General features: G+C 50.4%; 5 protein-coding genes across 5 annotated transcripts; 3 read left to right on the top strand and 2 right to left on the bottom strand.

Annotated features, from left to right (window-relative positions):
• Positions 1-322: 322 nt before the first annotated feature.
• BO79DRAFT_211439 (xanthine phosphoribosyltransferase) lies at positions 323-1,857 on the top strand. The gene is made up of 5 exons (XM_025683023.1): positions 323-559; positions 784-890; positions 954-1,266; positions 1,338-1,450; positions 1,511-1,857. The coding sequence occupies exons 1-5, from the start codon at positions 527-529 to the stop codon at positions 1,557-1,559; spliced, it is 615 nt and encodes a 204-aa protein (XP_025535115.1). The 5' UTR covers positions 323-526; the 3' UTR covers positions 1,560-1,857.
• A 476-nt stretch (positions 1,858-2,333) lies between these two features.
• On the bottom strand, positions 2,334-2,822 carry BO79DRAFT_232524 (dolichol-phosphate mannosyltransferase subunit 3; the record flags this gene model as incomplete). Its single annotated transcript, XM_025684238.1, has 3 exons — positions 2,334-2,495; positions 2,621-2,710; positions 2,775-2,822. 3 exons carry the CDS (start codon positions 2,820-2,822, stop codon positions 2,334-2,336), a joined length of 300 nt encoding a protein of 99 aa, XP_025535114.1.
• Positions 2,823-3,745: 923 nt separating this feature from the next.
• BO79DRAFT_181347 (ABC1 kinase family protein) lies at positions 3,746-9,153 on the top strand (the record flags this gene model as incomplete). Its single annotated transcript, XM_025680144.1, has 10 exons — positions 3,746-4,067; positions 4,153-4,287; positions 4,345-4,464; positions 4,521-4,642; positions 4,924-5,895; positions 5,956-6,045; positions 6,564-6,570; positions 6,749-7,104; positions 7,167-8,506; positions 8,571-9,153. The coding sequence occupies 10 exons, from the start codon at positions 3,746-3,748 to the stop codon at positions 8,746-8,748; spliced, it is 3,642 nt and encodes a 1,213-aa protein (XP_025535113.1). The 3' UTR covers positions 8,749-9,153.
• A 484-nt stretch (positions 9,154-9,637) lies between these two features.
• Positions 9,638-12,293, bottom strand: BO79DRAFT_232521 (uncharacterized protein; the record flags this gene model as incomplete). Its single annotated transcript, XM_025684237.1, has 4 exons — positions 9,638-9,878; positions 9,952-10,625; positions 10,682-10,732; positions 11,661-12,293. 4 exons carry the CDS (start codon positions 12,291-12,293, stop codon positions 9,638-9,640), a joined length of 1,599 nt encoding a protein of 532 aa, XP_025535112.1.
• Positions 12,294-12,990: 697 nt separating this feature from the next.
• BO79DRAFT_181337 (Yip1-domain-containing protein) lies at positions 12,991-16,320 on the top strand. Its single transcript, XM_025680143.1, has 6 exons — positions 12,991-13,044; positions 13,133-13,249; positions 13,357-13,543; positions 13,601-14,804; positions 15,223-15,583; positions 15,692-16,320. Exons 1-6 carry the CDS (start codon positions 13,012-13,014, stop codon positions 16,292-16,294), a joined length of 2,505 nt encoding a protein of 834 aa, XP_025535111.1. The 5' UTR covers positions 12,991-13,011; the 3' UTR covers positions 16,295-16,320.
• Positions 16,321-16,471: the final 151 nt, after the last annotated feature.

Raw genomic sequence — 16,471 nt, 5'->3', positions numbered from 1 at the left:
GCCTAGCGACGGAGACCTCCGTCCTCCGCCTCTCCAACTGATTTCCATTACTGATGGCAGGAACAGACCATACCCAAATGGGATTCAGAAACCATACTAGCGCATAAAGATACACCCTAATAGGCCACAATACAGTCCCCGCATCCCGAATATGGTAAAGTCCCCCATGGGCCCATGATTTGATCTGTCTCTGTCGTGTGGCAGCGCCGGCGGGCAAAAGTACTCGGCAGAGAACCTTATCCAGTTATCCAGCTTGTGACGCAGGTGTTCCTTTAATCCCAATTTAAAAATTTGAGTAAAAAAAAACGAGGGGTAAAAAAAACGAAAAGGAAAAAAAAAATTTCTGGGTTCCAATTTACCCCTCATATGTGATCTTGCCATCTCCGTGCTCACTAGTATCCTCACCTATCCATCTCACTTGTACACGCTCCTGACCTCCGGTCAAGCCTTTTGATCATCTCCAACTCTACTTATCATATCTCCTCAATCGGTCAATTCCTGCGAACCCCTCGCACCCGCCGTCAAAATGCCTCAGAAGGTTTATGTCACGTACAACCAGGTATGCAGGTTGCTTTCGAAATCTCTACATTTTCCGAGCCCTTCAGCCACATGTAGATGGTCTTGGTTTTTGGGCTTGTGTGAGGCGTATCTGCCATTGCCGGTCTTGCATGCTCATACTTCTCGGTCATTTGGCCACATACCTACGTCGCAGCCTAGCTTGGCCGTCACACATTCGCCCGTTCAGTTTGCAACAATCCGCTAACATCCGAATGTCCTTGGCAGGTTCACAAACTATGCCAGGCCTCCGCTGACAAGATCCTGGACACCTTCCAGCCCAATCTTATGATTGCTATCGGCGGTGGTGGCTACATCCCTGCCCGCATTCTCCGGTTCGTCGGAATAAAACGCAACCTCATTTAGGAACCTTATTCTGACACTTATATTTCACGCAGTTCTTTCTTGAAGCGCACTGGCGAGCCTAATATCCCCATTCAGGCCATCGGTCTGTCGCTTTACGAGGACCTGGGTCGTGGTGACGCTGAGGAAGTTCCCGGAACCAAGGTCACCCGTACACAATGGCTGGACCTGAGCTCCTTGGAAATGGCCAACCTCATTGGCAAGAACATCCTCATTGTTGACGAAGTTGACGATACCCGTACCACCCTCGAATATGCCGTCAGCGAGCTCCAGAAGGACGTTGAGATTGCGCAGAAGCAGCTCGGCCGTGAAGGCGAGAAGACCAACTTCTTTGTCTACGTTGTTCACGTACGTTCATTATCACGATTTCGTTGCTTTCGCCGAAATTATATCCTTCATACGACTAACAATCTCTTCAGAACAAGGACAAGCCGAAGAAGGGTGTCTTGCCCGAGGATATGATGACTTCTGGCCGTTACCACGCATCCGTCACCACCGCTGATGTTTGGATCTGCTATCCTTGGGAAGCTAAGTACGTCATTGGACAAAGCGCCGGACTATGGATATATGAACTAACATATACATCTTACAGGGACATTGACGAGCACGACAGACTTGCTCAGGAGAACCCTCTCGTTTGAGCTTCTTCTAGTCAGCGCGATATTGCTCTCGCTTAGCCACTCTTTTTACCTCGTCTTTCCATGCCTAGAAATCCTGGTTAAGCCATCCACGCATAGATACCGGCTCTCGTTGGTTGCATATATGCTGCGTTTCGCGTTAGATATTGGAAGAAGAGTTTTGCATGTTTCAGGTTTGCTACGGAAAGGTGTTTTGATGGGTTTATTTGATAGAACAAAAGCAATTTTGGTACCATGAATGATGAAGATCTTAGTTTATATTTTGCTCAAGAACAGCGCCTGCGTATCTTTCAAATCACATAGACTGGTGTTGCCTCTTGATAACCGTTGCGATTCAGATTCGCTCACACAGAATTCGAAACAATTCCTTTTCTCCATGGCGTTCAATATAGAATGTAGATGGCAATGTGTCATAATGCAAGAGTCCCCAGATAGGGGAGTAACACCACAATTCAACAGTAATTCCAGAGTAATACACATGCCATGCAAAGACATACAAACAAACAAAATCGAATTTGACCGCTGAAACCCAATTACCCAGACTAATATAAGAGTTTATTTCAGTGTAATGGCGTGAACCACACCTCCACATACAGAACATCAAAGGAACAATGCTCCAAGGGCTCCTTTTGCCCCAGGAAAACCTAACATTGATAAGAAGCTAGTAGTAATAAACCGCCCCCATCCAAGTAAACCAGACCACCATATTGCACAAACCAGCCGAATCAACAAGAAAAGAAACTGATATGGTATTGGGAAGTGAGGGATTCGCTGATTTTAATCGACATCGACATTCGCTCTGCGCAATTCGGCCTTGGCCTGTTCGATCTCCTTTTGTAGCTCTTCATGCGCCTCGGGCACGTCATTGAATGTGAGGATGGCCAGACCCAGTCGGCCGAGAAGATAACAGCCAAAACATATTAAGGCGTAGAATGGGAGCTGCAGAAGATGAAGTGTGATGGTTAGCAAGTTGGGAGTGTGGAATTGCGGATCGGAGATATTGTAGATGAAGGAGGGGGTGGTATGGGTTGTTGGTCGCAGAGGTGGGCGATGGGGAAACGTACAACAGGGATGACTTCAGTCTGGACGGTCTCGTTGAGAGGAACGAGGCCAAGGTAGAGGACTAGGTAGAGCTGGACATGGTGGAAATTAAGCTGGTTAGTGACGTGGTTTGCGACAATTGTACAGCGTGTTTGTTAGACGGAGCTAGTAGCATACCGAGGAGACAAGTAGGAGAACGGAGAGAGTCTGCTGAGCACGCGTCATGATGATGTTTGTGTAAAGTCGAGAGGAAAAGACTTGGTCAAGATGAATTGAAGTAAAAGAGGGTAGAAGTGATGTTACAATGTTGCCCGGGTTTAGAATGAGAGACTGCGGGAGAGTTAAGCTGGTGTCTGTCTGTCTGTCTGTCTGTCTGTACGGAGCGCCTGGCCAAGTTGCCATATCGGGACTAGTCGGGCCGCCGTACGCCATCCCAATGCGGGTTTAGTTTCTGTTGCTCCTTGGTTATGGACACAAAATTGATTAATCAATTATTATTAACTAACTAGACTGCAGGGTAGTTACCTGACAAGGTAAGTAAGGGTCAAGGAGGGGTAGATTTACTTCCCCCTCTCATGACGTTGGGGGGGTCAAGTCTCTGGAAACTAGGGACCTGCGTCTGTCCCGTGGTTAGTTGGTATGTTGTGAGTGCTGTGTGCTGTGAGGTATAGAATGTAAAAGTATGGATTATTTCTGCAATGTTAGATTTGGCATGTTGAATAAAGAAACAAGTAAAAGGCTCCAGAAATTGCTTAATCTGGATATTTTGTCTCTTCTCGCAAGTAGAGCCTCTGGAGTAGCAGAGAGTCAGTAACTACTAGTACCTACTTACTACTTTTGAGAATACACCACCTGCATTTTATTTGCTCTACCTGCACCTTGGATTCCTCGGGTGCAATAGTTTCTCGCGCTAACTCCGATCAGGTGAAGAACACCATTGTCGCTCAATACTCTATAGAATTCATCCTAGCAATCATTTACAACCTCATGATTGAGCAGTTCATAACTCTGACATAGCATCAAATTTTAGAGGACAGCGCCTTTTTATTGTCTTACAATAACCACCTAGCTTGGGCTTGCCATACCGACCAAAAAGTGGGCTTCAAGAAATGGAACCCCCTAGTGGCAGGACTGACGTCCCAGGGAGCATGCAGAGCAACGACCATCAATCTGATTTGAACCCAGGGACAGTTGGGAGTGCTCATAGAGTACAATGTCCCCCTCTCAGTCAAGTTCTCTCCGAATTGGCTTCACTGCCACCGGCCTCCACACTTGCGGCAACTGAGCCGTTGCCATCTGAAGAACAGAAGAACTTGTTCGAGTCCCTGCAAAAATGCCTCAAAGCTGCAGAAAATGCAGACGTTTCGGACGCTCTGAAAGAGACTCCAGATATCCTTCAGAAGCTGTGGACGTGCAGATCACCTTACCTAGTACCAGCTGCAGAGGCTATGGCGAATGGCAGCAGAGCCCGTAAGTCATCAACCACTTCGGTGGTATCATCATCACCATCAACCAAGCACTTTTTGTCTTGTAACCTAGCTAATATGTTTGATAGCCTTATGGCGGGTATCCTATGGCAAGACTGGGGTTTTCGACTTCTTCCTTCAGCTTATAGCGTCGAAGGAGACCATTGATAACAGAGTCATCCTCCATGCGTTACGGCTCGTCGGCAATTCCTGTGCTGACACTAGTGAGTTCCCTGGCCCCAAGGGAAACTTGAAGAAAGCTCAATTCTGATTGTTTCCAGATGAGAATAGAGAGACTGTAGTGGAGCACAATTACACGGCTGCTATTGTACAGCACTCAAGCAATCCAGAATTGATTCAAGTGGTCATCCCTGTCCTTTATAATATTTGCATCGACTTCGGTAATTGGAACCCCTGCTCGGATTTCAAAGCTAGTTACGATGCTGACGGTTCATAGGGCCTGCTCAGACACAATTAGCTGCCGATAAGATAGTCTATATCCTCTTGAAATTAGTGAAAGATGGTGCCTTCAAGGACAAGGATGCCCTGCTTGACTACGTCTTTGAGCTTATCGAATTGGTTGGAGAACAAGGCATGACTTCGCTCCCCCCCCTTTTGCATTTCTATTCTAACTGTGGGAATGTTCAGAGCAAGGAATCGCCTCGTCTCCCGATGGGACTATCTCACTTCTTGTAGAACTTGCTCTTGACGAAGATGTCGCTTCCACCCCAGCCCGTTTCTCCGGTCTTGTCAGTGGCCTGGCGACATACCTAAACAATACGCGCTTTCAAGAAATCTGCATATCCAGTTACATAGTGCCCGACATTCTGGGGGTGCTCAGCCGGTCACTGACCTTTAAGACTGAGTCATCTGCTGAGGATACCCAGGCACTAGCACAGTCACGGTTGAAGATCAACCAAATCCTCGCGGAGATCTCTGGATCCACCTCATTCGCGCAGTACTATCCGCTGGATTCCCCTCTGGCCCAATCTCTCAAGACGTGGCTAAAGTCGACGGATGACCAGCTGCAGATATGCTCCTGTGTTATCCTGGGCAACTTGGCTCGCTCAGACGCGACCTGCGAAAGGATGGTTCAAGATCTAAAAATACATGAAGAACTAATCACTATCCTTAAGAGTGATGTTAGAGGCGCGGTCTTACACTCTGCGCTTGGATTCTTGAAGAACCTTGCGATCGCTGGTAATAACAGGCTGGTACTTGGAGAGGCTGGCATACTCCCAGCGGTTTCACGTCTATGGCAATACGAGTCCGTCCCCCAGGTTCAATTTGCCGCCACAAGCATCGCACGGCAGGTGATAGTGGCAGCGGTTGATAATATTTCTCGTCTCCTAGAGGGACTCCCCAGGGACGGCACTGATTCTAACGACGAACGGACGTATTTGTCTTTGCTACTTGCTCTCTTCCAGAAGACAGACTCTACTCCCATCAAAACAGAGATTGGACGCACTGTAGCCTCCATATGCCGTACTTTGGTGCCAAAGTCTCGGGAAGGGGATCCTACTGCTGTTGCCCGGCTGGACAGGTTCTTCGACTTACATGAGGATATCGCGCTGCCGGTTGGTGCTATGATCGCCCAATCACAGTGGCCTGTCGTCCGGAGTGAAGGCTGGTTCGCAATGGCCCTTATGGCGTCCAATAAAGGGGGCGCCATGGCAGTTTCAAGATCCCTACAAAGGATGGAAATTCTTCCACTGCTTGAGAAGACGTTGAGTGCAGAAGCCTCTGAACCCGCGGAGGAGACCGAACAATTGCAGACAAAGAAAGATCGTGACAACATTTCTGTCCTGGTGCAGGAGTTGCTGAAGAGCGAAGTAAGTCTATTCTCAGAACCAAGATTTTAGCCATGATTGGTATTGACGCCCCCTTGCCAGCCCGACACGCTTGCCGAAACCGATAAATCTACCATGCAGCAGTTAATGCACGGCCATGTGTCCAGGCATCTTCAAGACTCCAAGCCAACAGTAAATGGCTAAGAGAGCCTCATGCCTATCCATCCTCACAAGCATCTTATACCATCTTATGTCACCTCTGGTCTGATACAAATTATTTTTAGACAGTGGCTTGCCGGCCGGTATTGGCTGCAAAGATTTTGTAAGCTCTGGATGAGCTTTCCTAGTCAAATGGATAAAACCGGGTAATTAGAAGACTCCATAGAATGAAAGATGATCGTGAAGCGGGCGCCTGCATGAATGCGTAGAATGCGTAGAAATCGTATGAACTACTAAACCACAACTACGTAGTAGCAGTAAGTAGGAGAGAACAAGTGCTACTACTCGATGACGTCGCCCCACGTGCTTGGCCCGCCGGCTGGGCTTCCTGTCCATCCCGAAACTCCAACAAACAACCAGAAGCAAAGCAAAGCAAGCGCATCTCCTCTTCGCTCTCTCCCTCGCCTTTATTATGACCGCCCAGGCCAGCTATTGTGCTTTCGATGACTGATTCACCTGCTCTCGAGCCGGTGTCTTTACGAGAACATGAGGACGGCCGTCCTCGCGAGCCGTTTCTGTTTAAGCCGTGGTAGAAATCCACTGCTACTGTCCCGCCTTCTTCCGCAGCCTCGATTGCGTTTCGCGCGCAGGCCATTATGGACGCAGCAGCCTTTGCGAAGACCCCCGAGGGGAGGTCCCTCGATCAGAACTGTTCTCATTGCTGCTATGACGCCAGGAGCATTCCTACAACTGGCCGAGGATGGAGATGACGACAATGGGAAGACCGGCGAGATGCAGATGCTGGAAGTCTCGCGCCAGGAGGTACGAAAGACCGTCGACGACGATGCGCGAGGCTTGAAGCGAATCTGGCAAACACTCTACGTCTTTACATACTGTTACATATATGATCCGATTGCGACGGGCTTCCGGTTTGTCCATCTCGTCATAATCTTCCTACCTGTCATCCTTACGGCTCCGACGATATGCTTTGGAAAGCAGTTGAAGGATCGCGAGGGCATACGCACAGGGACTCTCTGGTGGTATAGGTTTTTGGTCCGATCTATGGAACGCGCAGGCCCAGCGTTCATCAAGGTAAATAATTAGTCGTCGAGCTCTTTCACTCCGTACTTTACTCATTCGCGGTCTTCATCTAGCTTGGACAATGGGCGGCCTCACGTACCGATATCTTCCCACCGGAACTCTGCGACATCATGTCATCACTGCATTCTAATGCACCTGCACACTCATTGCATCAAACGAAGCGAACAATAAGGAAGGCGTTCAATTGGCTGCCATTCGAAGACATATTCGAGGAATTCCAAGAAGAACCATTGGGCGTGGGCGCTATCGCGCAGGTATACAAGGCGAAGCTCAAGCCCAATCTTGCGGGGACCGATGACGACATCGATCTTCATCCACATGGTCTACGAGACAAGGTACGAAAGAACGTAGGGGCGTTAGTCAAGAGCTCTCCTCAAAGGGTACCATCGTCCTATGTAGCCGTCAAGGTGCTTCATCCGAGGGTAGAACGCGTGATTCACAGAGATCTGAAAATCATGTCGTTCTTCGCATCCTTAGTCAACGCCATACCTACCATGAATTGGCTATCTTTACCGGATGAAGTTCATCAGTTTGGTGAAATGATGAAATTACAATTGGACCTACGCATTGAAGCCACAAACCTTGTCATGTTCCGTGAGAAGTTCAGGTCACGCACCACAGCCTGGTTCCCATACCCGTATCTGGACTATTCTACCCGCGAGGTGCTCGTGGAGGAGTTTGCACAAGGTATTCCCTTATCGACCTTCCTCGAGGTAGGTGGAGGCGTCTATCAAGAAGAGATCGCGAACGAAGGCTTAGATGCCTTCCTCCATATGCTGTTGATCGACAACTTCGTCCATGCGGATCTGCACCCCGGGAACATCATGGTTCGATTCTACCGGCCGAGTGAATTGGACCTGTCACTGGGAAATAAGTCTCGCGCATCGGAGGCACCATCTGCGGAAGAGGTTGATGTTACAGAATCTGTGCTCGCACGGTTGCGCCCACATATCAATAATCGGCGCGACTGGGTGAAAGCGCTTGATGATCTAAATAATGAAGGCTATCGACCCCAGCTCATATTCATCGACACTGGACTGGTGACTCAACTTAATGAACTTAACCGGCGCAATTTCATTGACCTGTTTCGCGCCATTGCCGAGTTCGATGGGTATCGAGCAGGTGAACTCATGGTCGAACGATGTCGTCAACCGGATGCAGTGATTGACCCATATTACTTCGCTCTGGGCATGGAACACCTGGTGCTAAATATCAAGTCACGCACGTTTGCCCTCGGTAGCGTCAAGATTGGAGATGTACTGAGTGATGTCCTATCCATGGTCCGTAAACATCACGTTCGACTCGAGGGTGATTTTGTTAATGTCGTTATCTCATGTCTTCTCCTTGAGGGCATTGGACGTAATTTGGATCCCAACCTTGATCTTTTCAAGAGGTAGGTAGATCCTCTGGCTCTGTTACTTGAAACGGCCCACTGACTGATTCGTTCTGTCATTTAGCTCCCTTCCCATTCTACGGAAATTGGGATCTAACACTACCTCTTTCAAATCCGTCCGGTCCGGCGACATGTCCATGCTTCGCGTATGGGTAGGGCTCGAGGCGCGCGGATTGCTCCAAAGCAGTTTCGAAACCGTCGAGCAGTGTGTCAAATACGATCTCTTATCGCCTAACATATGATTGCAGATGCAAGGGCAAGGATCGAACAACACAGCCAGCATCCGCTTACTTCTCCAAGCGGTCCAGGGACAAAACACACATATTCAGCCAATGATGGTTGAGAGACGTAACAGGAAATCGAGGCGCGATGTATACTCTTGGTTCTATACGCATAGAGGTCCACCTTGATACCCATCTCGCCGCCAGGCACTGAGCGACAGATACCCATAACAGCGCGGGTGGTCGAGCTTTCCACTACTCCCCACAATTGGCACGGTTAGCACCGATCTTCCTTTTCAGTCGTGTCTCGAGTGATGTATTGCCGGAATACATCAAGCAAATGACGGATTGAGCTGAAATAACTGCCGAGGCAAAGCCATCCTGTACAGTATATTAATATATAGTAGCCAGTCACTTAAGCACAGCATTACGATAGATTACAAACACGAATTGTACCTTTCATATCAGCGCCCACGATTTGATGGCAGCATGGATTCATATATATTACAAATCAAGATAATTAATATCAAGACAAATTCCACATGAAGGGAAGAGAGTGGAGCTGAGAGGATGGCACTAAAAGCCCAGAAAAAGCATGCAACCAATAGAGAGAAATAACCCCGGTCGTTCGATTTGACGACGAACTTTCCTGATACTACAGCATCCACATGACGTTATAATAAAGACATAGCCGAAATGAATAGAGAGGGGCGCGCAAACCAAGTGATCCGAACGAACAAGAACATCAATACTATAGCAGGGCGGTTCCACAGAATGAACGAAGAACCGAGATCAGACGCCTGCGCCTTCCCAGAGTGTTAAGAGTATCCTGCTGAACGTTGTCGACGATGCTTGCGGCCATGCGATGCTAACGACAATCAACTGATCGATAGATCAACCAACCAGTCGGTTAGTTTTCCCGAACGGAGGCGCCACTGGCACGCCACCAGACATCTCCTCCCCATCTCATTAGTCGCTCAACAGCGGCAGTTGGGGTGTCCAGGGCAGGTCGGATATCCAAGTAGAAAACAGGCTCTCCGGTGGGTTCGGGAGGACCGGAGTAGTAGTCAATAACATAACGGACTTCCTTAGGACCGGATGGCGTCTGCCGCATTACGAACCAATCGTGGCGATCGAAAGGTGGGTTTGATCTACAGTAACAGGCAAATGTTAGTTAAGAATCCCCAAACGGAAGAAGAAACAGGAGCTAATGGGAGTACTGACTCGAATTTGGCAGGATACACCCAGCCCAAAGCCTGAAGGATCCGTGCCTTGGGCGTTAGGTCTTGCGGGCGACCCTGGAATCGGATGAGTCGCGGCGGAGGAACATCCTGCTTGGGAGCCCTGGACATCTGCTCCTTAAGCTCGTCCATCACGATGTTCTCCTCTCCGCGACGGCATTTCTCCCAGCCATCTGCCAAACCCTTGGAGAATATACGCTCCCACCGAACAATCTCGTCCCAAGCGCCCTCGTTCAAGAAGTTGTGAACAGCAACCATGGCCTCGACGGCATCCTGCGGGGTATCGGTGTAACCTTTGCGCAGCATGGCGTTGTACATCTGCTGGGGGGAAGGATATTCCCAGTTCTCATTCATATCGGATCTGGGGATGGACGAGACTTCTCGCTCCACCGGGAGGTCTACAGTCTGGTTGGGCGCCCTTTCCTGGGAGATCGAGGCGAACATGTAGTTGAGAGGGTTCAGCTTTGAGAGCGTAGATCGCGAGTCGGAGCTGGGAGCTGGGTTCGAGGGAGGCTGCGACTCCGGGGACTTGGACTTCGGAGGCACATAGAACGGGGAATCTGTAGACCGGACTGGACAGGCACTGGGTGGTTCGGAGGCGGGTGACGGGGCTGGCATAGCCGGTGTGGTGTTAGATGCGTGCATAGGACATCCTGGCTATAAGAACCCGTCAGATTTCTCGCATCTGCGCATAAGTAGGGTTTTTTACGTACGGGAGGAGAGGCATCTGAAGATGGCACAGGGTGCGGAGCCGCGGGCGCGGGCTTTGTTTGAGAGTCTGCCCAGAACCAACCCATTATTGATGCGCGATGGAACACAAAGAAAGTTTAGACGAGAGGACGAGGAAGTTGACGACAGACTGCCGGACGCAATATGCTAGGGAGGGAGTGGGGGGCTGTCAGAAGATATCTCCAGCAAAGGGCGAGGACAAAAGCGATGATGTATAGCGACGGTATCGACAGTAATTTCGGCGATACGAAATGATTTTATTTGCAAGCCGGAAAATTCCCGCCCGCCGCCCACGTGATTCCGATTATCTCCGCCATTGTCCGCAGCCAATCAGGTGTGAGCTGATTGACTTCCCTCTGCAGGCCTGAGGCACTGCTGCGGTCAGAGTAGAAACAAGTACTTGATACTGTGGAGGCCACCACGCCTGCAAGAGTGATTCTTTCTAATATTAAGCAGACTTACTTATGTACAAGTATTCGCTCCATCCGGCTCCAAACCATCCTTACCATCCTGGTTGGGCGACCTCTTAGATAACAACAATGGCATGTTCCAAGACGCAAAAGGGCTGGGATAGAACAGACCCAACGACAAACGGTTGAGGAGAAGTGATGAATAATCTGATGAATGTCTGGAACGCCAAATGAAATCCCCCGGCGCCCTCCAGTAACTGAGAAATCAGATAAGCCCATAAATATCTGCACAAACTCTCCCGGACCACTATACTGAAACAAGAAAACTGAAAGCGGGGTCCTTGAAAGAAATAAGTCGATCAGAAACAGCACTGGCTGGGAAAGACAATAAAAGGAGAAAAAAAAAAAAAAAAGACAGAATAAGAAAGGGAAATCGTTCGGGGGTGTCTGCATGTCCGATCAAACGCTTAATTGGGCAATCTGAAATATACAAAGGGAGCGGAAAGCCGAGCCAGCTCGACATTGACAGCCATTAGCCTTGGACATCCTTCACCAGCCTGGTCAGAAGTGCATATCCGAATAGAATTGCAAACCCAAGCCAGATCTTGTTGCGGCGGACCCAGCTTTGGCCTGCTTCTCGGGCGACATGGCCGCCTTCCATCACCGCACCGAGCCCCGGAGCGCTACCATTCGGTCGTCGGCGAAGCGCACTTGTCTCTGGAGAGCATCTAGTCGCACTAGGATCAGGCATGAGCTGGCCAGTGTTGGTGTCGATGCGACTATCCTTCATCCACCTCCAATTTTCTTGGTCAAGCTCTGGCCACTCCGAGCGAAACTTTAGACCGCCGTCTCCAGCTTTCACATTGTTGATACCCTTGGCAGTAGGGGTCACGCCTGGGGTCGCGCTGACATGGGAACCGCCACCAGTAGAATTCCACCATCTAGACCGCGCCGCCAGCACTCGTCGCTCTGCCTCCGATGCGCTCACGCTTCCGGTGGTCATCTCCTCGCTCGTCATAAAGGAGAGCAAGCCAATGAGAATGGTTGAAACCTCCCAAGCGGGATTAAATGACTTTGGATGAAAGTCACTGATGCTGAGGCATAGCCGAGTTGATGGTTGAAAGCGACCGCTAGGAGTGTGCATACGAATAGCCGGAGGAGCGAATGGGTACTCGGGAGGGAACATTAGGGTACCCCAATACTGGCCATTTTCATACGGTGTGCCCGGGGGTCCCGTGAGAATGTAGTGCCATCTAGATGAAAGGTCAACTTTAGTCGCAAACAGGCGACGCAGGTAGTGATAGACTGCTACAAATGACGTACTCAAGTATATTGGACTCTGACGGATGTGCCACAATGTAAGGCGGGGGATTCTTTTGAATGTTCTGGTATTCGCGAGTAAGCTGTTCATCTGTTAGTTATACAATGCAATGGAATGGTTCCTTTTTGATAGGGCGCAACGTACGCGCTTGAAAGCCGCTTTTGTCGCCATCCTTTTTATAGTTCGTTCTGGGTCTGTTTGCAATAAGATCGGAGACGGGGGCGAAGTACGGGAGGACAAGAGAACGAAAGTAGCGAAGGTCAGGGGCGACAAGGGTAGAATTAATAACAGAGACTGAGCTGTTGGGAACTGGCCCAAAGTCAAAAGGGGCGGACAGGAGCAGATCGCAAGGCAAACGCTATCTGACACCAAGGCGATGGCGGAAATGGGGGAGAGAGGGGAGAGAGGGAAGATCTGGGTCTATAGTTGGTTTTAGTTGCGTTGCGGCCTGGCTTGTAAGGAACCCCCCGGAGGCACCTCGGGGAACGGTCACGTGCGAGGGCGGATGGCCTCATCTTCGCCGCTTCGGAAGGGAAAGCAGGAAAGGAAAAGCAGGTCTCATCTGGCCATTGCCGCCGCAGCAATGTCCTCCCCACTTTCTGCTGATGACGAAGATGTTCGTGATGCGTCCCCATTAGTTTAACCCTGAAGGAATTACCCCGGGCACTATGCACTGACCACAAACGGCATTCTCTCTCTTCTAGATCTTCGCGCGCCTGCAACAGCGTGCCGATCCGAAAGTACTGAATGAGCAGCAGCAGGCAGTCGATGAGCGCGTTCGTGCGATTTATCAGAAGGCGCAGACTCGTCTTGGTGAATTGGTAAGCTACTGTTCCCTCATGGTTGGCTGTGGGCCATGTATATGATCATTACTATTACTATACATCGTGCGTCATGATAGCTGACCTATGAGCTTGTATAACATCAGCTCGACCAAAATTCCACGTTGCCATGCACTATTTCTTCGGTAGAGGTTCACGGAGCTCGCAACACCCGCCGAGGCTTCCTGGAGCGAATCTTCGATCCCCTTCTGAGCAGTAATCAAGACAGACCCTATACGCTCTCCGAGGCCTTGCGGGAAGTTTCGGCACGTGCGGACAAGCTCAACAGATTCGGTTCGTCCCTTTCCTGACGATAGCTAGCTTAAGGCTCGACTCTAATTTCATGTTTAGACATCTTCCAACAACCCGTTTCGGTATACTTGGACCAGTCCGAAGTAGACGGGTCGGGTATCCCGAGCATTAAAGTTCATCTCTCCGGCAAAGAAAGGTCCCGGGTGCTGTTGAAGACAGGTACTGATCTTGGAAATGCCGAAGGTTCGGCTTATGGCAACCTCCTGTGGCGTAATGTGTTCGGAGGTGCAGAGAACCTGAACCTAAATGCGTCTCTGGGCACCCGAACAAGGTCTGCTTATCAAGCCACTTTTGACACCCCAGTCCTGAGTAACCCGGATCTCCGTCTGGAGCTTGGTGGTATTGCCAGTGCCACGCAGAAGTCCTGGGCGAGCCACGAGGAGGTGCTTCGAGGAGGATGGTCCAAATTCCGCTGGGCAAGTCCTTCCGGTCAACAACATGAATTCGGCTACAACGGTTTCTGGAGACAGATGACTGGACTTGCCGAGAACGCATCCCCTACTGTTCGAGCTGATGCAGGCGACAGTGTCAAGAGCAGCGTGTTCCACAGCTGGACCAAGGACCGAAGAGATAGCCCGCTTCTTCCCTCTCGTGGTTACTACGCGAAGTTGTTCAACGAAGTGGCTGGCTGGGGCCCTCTCAAGGGCGATGTCTCCTTTTGGAAGTCGGAGATTGAAACGCAAGCTGCGATTCCCATTCCGATTCCTGGCATCAAAGGAGACAGTGGTATCAGCTTGACTACTGGCTTCCGCGCCGGCCTTCTTTACCCTCTTGGCCTCGACAGTGACTCCAAGCCCCAGCTCTCTCGCACGAACGACCGGTTCCTACTTGGAGGCCCTACGGATGTCCGTGGATTCCGTCTCTGCGGTCTTGGTCCCCATGATGGAGCAGATGCTGTCGGTGGTGATGTGTATGCTGCAGGAAGCGCCAATCTTCTGTTCCCGCTCCCCAGGGTAGGCGCGGAGAAGCCTCTCCGCCTGCAAGCTTTTGTCAACGGCGGACGGCTGTTGTCCCTCCGCACGGCTGATAAGAACGCACCTACTTCGGGAGCGGAGGTCCAAAATGCCATGGCTTCCACGGTTTCAGAGCTGACCAACGGTCTGCCCAGCATCGCAGCGGGTGTCGGACTTGTCTACGCCCATCCAGTGGCCAGGTTCGAGCTCAACTTCTCCCTACCCCTGGTACTTCGCAAGGGTGAGGAAGGCCGGAAGGGGCTGCAGTTTGGAATCGGCATTAATTTCCTGTAGAAAATATTTTACAATGTAACAAACTAGATAGAGGAGGGGGAAGGGAGACTGGGGAGAGTTGCTCATATTTCTATTATTTCCTAAGGGAGTTTCCGTTCCTGTCAGAAGCATGAATCAATTAAGCGTTGATGTTCTACGATTATTAGTTCGTTAAGTATACAACTAATAACTATATCTGTAGCAATATGAAGGAAGCGATGCGGCTGGTGGCCTTGAGGACTCAGGCAACTCATCTCACCGCCCGCCAGCTGTTCTCTCTCTACTTGCAACTCCTCGTCTCCATCTCCATCCTCAACTTCCCAAATCACTGTCTCCCCCTTTGCTTACTCTTCTAGTCGATAGCGCGACATTCCGACACGTACACTAGGTCCTACAGTTTCTACTCATCTCTTCAATCCGACATCAACCCCAAAGCCTGGCCGCAATGGCCCAGTATTACCCCCAGCAGCAGCCTTACGGCGTACAATCATCGGCGCAAAACCTCCAATTCTACCCTTCATCCTATACCTCCGTCTCGGGCCATACGACCCCGTCACAGGCATCCTACGGCGGCTTCGGTGGTGCGCCTAACCCAGCATCTCAGGCATACCCCGTTGGAGGGGTTGGTGGCGGATATGGCGGCTTCGGGTCCCCTTCTGCAGGAGTCAGTGGAAGGATGGGTGAGCAAGGAGGACTGAGGACCGGATGGCTCGCTGCATTTGGCACGGAGGGCTACGATGGGGAGCCGCCACTTCTAGAAGAGTTGGGAGTCAATTTCGAGCATATCCGCACGAAGGTGTGTACATATTGCAAGCCCCCCCCCCCCCCCCCCGGTCTGATCAACCAGCTATATACAGCAGGAGCTCTAGTGAAACCCAAGCTTACCATTGCTCCTACCTTATAGACCCTAACAGTGCTCAACCCTTTTGCGCGTATCGACCAACACCTCATGGATGACAGCGACCTCTACGGAGCCCTTCTCTACATCGTCCTATATGGAACATTCCTACTCCTCTCCGGCAAGGTCTTCTATGGCTACATTTACGGCGTCGCAGTCTTCGGGACCGTAGCTTTACATCTCATTCTCAGTCTGATGTCTCCCGCCCTCGATACGGCCCCCGTCCCCAACGCCGCAGATCCCGCCAATTACTCTCCCCATCACAAACCCACGATGTCGGACTCCTCCGCTGCCGGCCACTTCTCCGCTACTTTGACCTTCCCTCGATCCGCTAGCGTGCTGGGATACTGTTTCCTCCCGCTAGTGCTAACCAGCTTAGTGGGGATCCTGATCCCCATGGACACTCTGTTCGGATACTTGTTGACTACCGCCGCCGTGGGGTGGTGCACGTACAGCTCCTCGGGAATGTTCTGTGCTGTGGCGCGCATGCGTGGAATGAGGGGCCTAGTCGCGTACCCACTGGCATTGTTTTATGTGGTCTTTGGGATCATGGGTATCTTTTCGTCTCGGGGAAGTGGGACTCTGGCTGCTAAGACGGGCGCGGCGTGATACATATTATACATGCAAGCATGCACAGACGATATCTGATTGAAATCATGACAACGAATCATTAAGCTCTCCCTTTCTTCTATACATACTATTTAAGCAGACATGGATTGTTCCTTGAACTGCGTAGATTTATAAATTCTGAATTTAGATGTCCACGAAAAGAATTCAAATATAATA

Source organism: Aspergillus costaricaensis, assembly GCF_003184835.1.
Source record: "Aspergillus costaricaensis CBS 115574 unplaced genomic scaffold BO79scaffold_42, whole genome shotgun sequence".
NCBI lineage: Eukaryota > Fungi > Ascomycota > Eurotiomycetes > Eurotiales > Aspergillaceae > Aspergillus > Aspergillus costaricensis.
Note: the sequence above shows the minus strand (reverse complement) of the source record. Positions and strands in the feature narration are given on the sequence as shown.

Coding starts and splice junctions, on each gene's coding strand:
- BO79DRAFT_211439 (XM_025683023.1), top strand. CDS start 527: ATGCCTCAGAAGGTTTATGTCACGTACAACCAG. Junction 560..783: donor TTTATGTCACGTACAACCAG/GTATGCAGGTTG, acceptor TGTCCTTGGCAG/GTTCACAAACTATGCCAGGC. Junction 1,267..1,337: donor TCTTTGTCTACGTTGTTCAC/GTACGTTCATTA, acceptor CAATCTCTTCAG/AACAAGGACAAGCCGAAGAA.
- BO79DRAFT_181337 (XM_025680143.1), top strand. CDS start 13,012: ATGTCCTCCCCACTTTCTGCTGATGACGAAGAT. Junction 13,045..13,132: donor TTTCTGCTGATGACGAAGAT/GTTCGTGATGCG, acceptor TCTCTCTTCTAG/ATCTTCGCGCGCCTGCAACA. Junction 13,250..13,356: donor AGACTCGTCTTGGTGAATTG/GTAAGCTACTGT, acceptor GTATAACATCAG/CTCGACCAAAATTCCACGTT.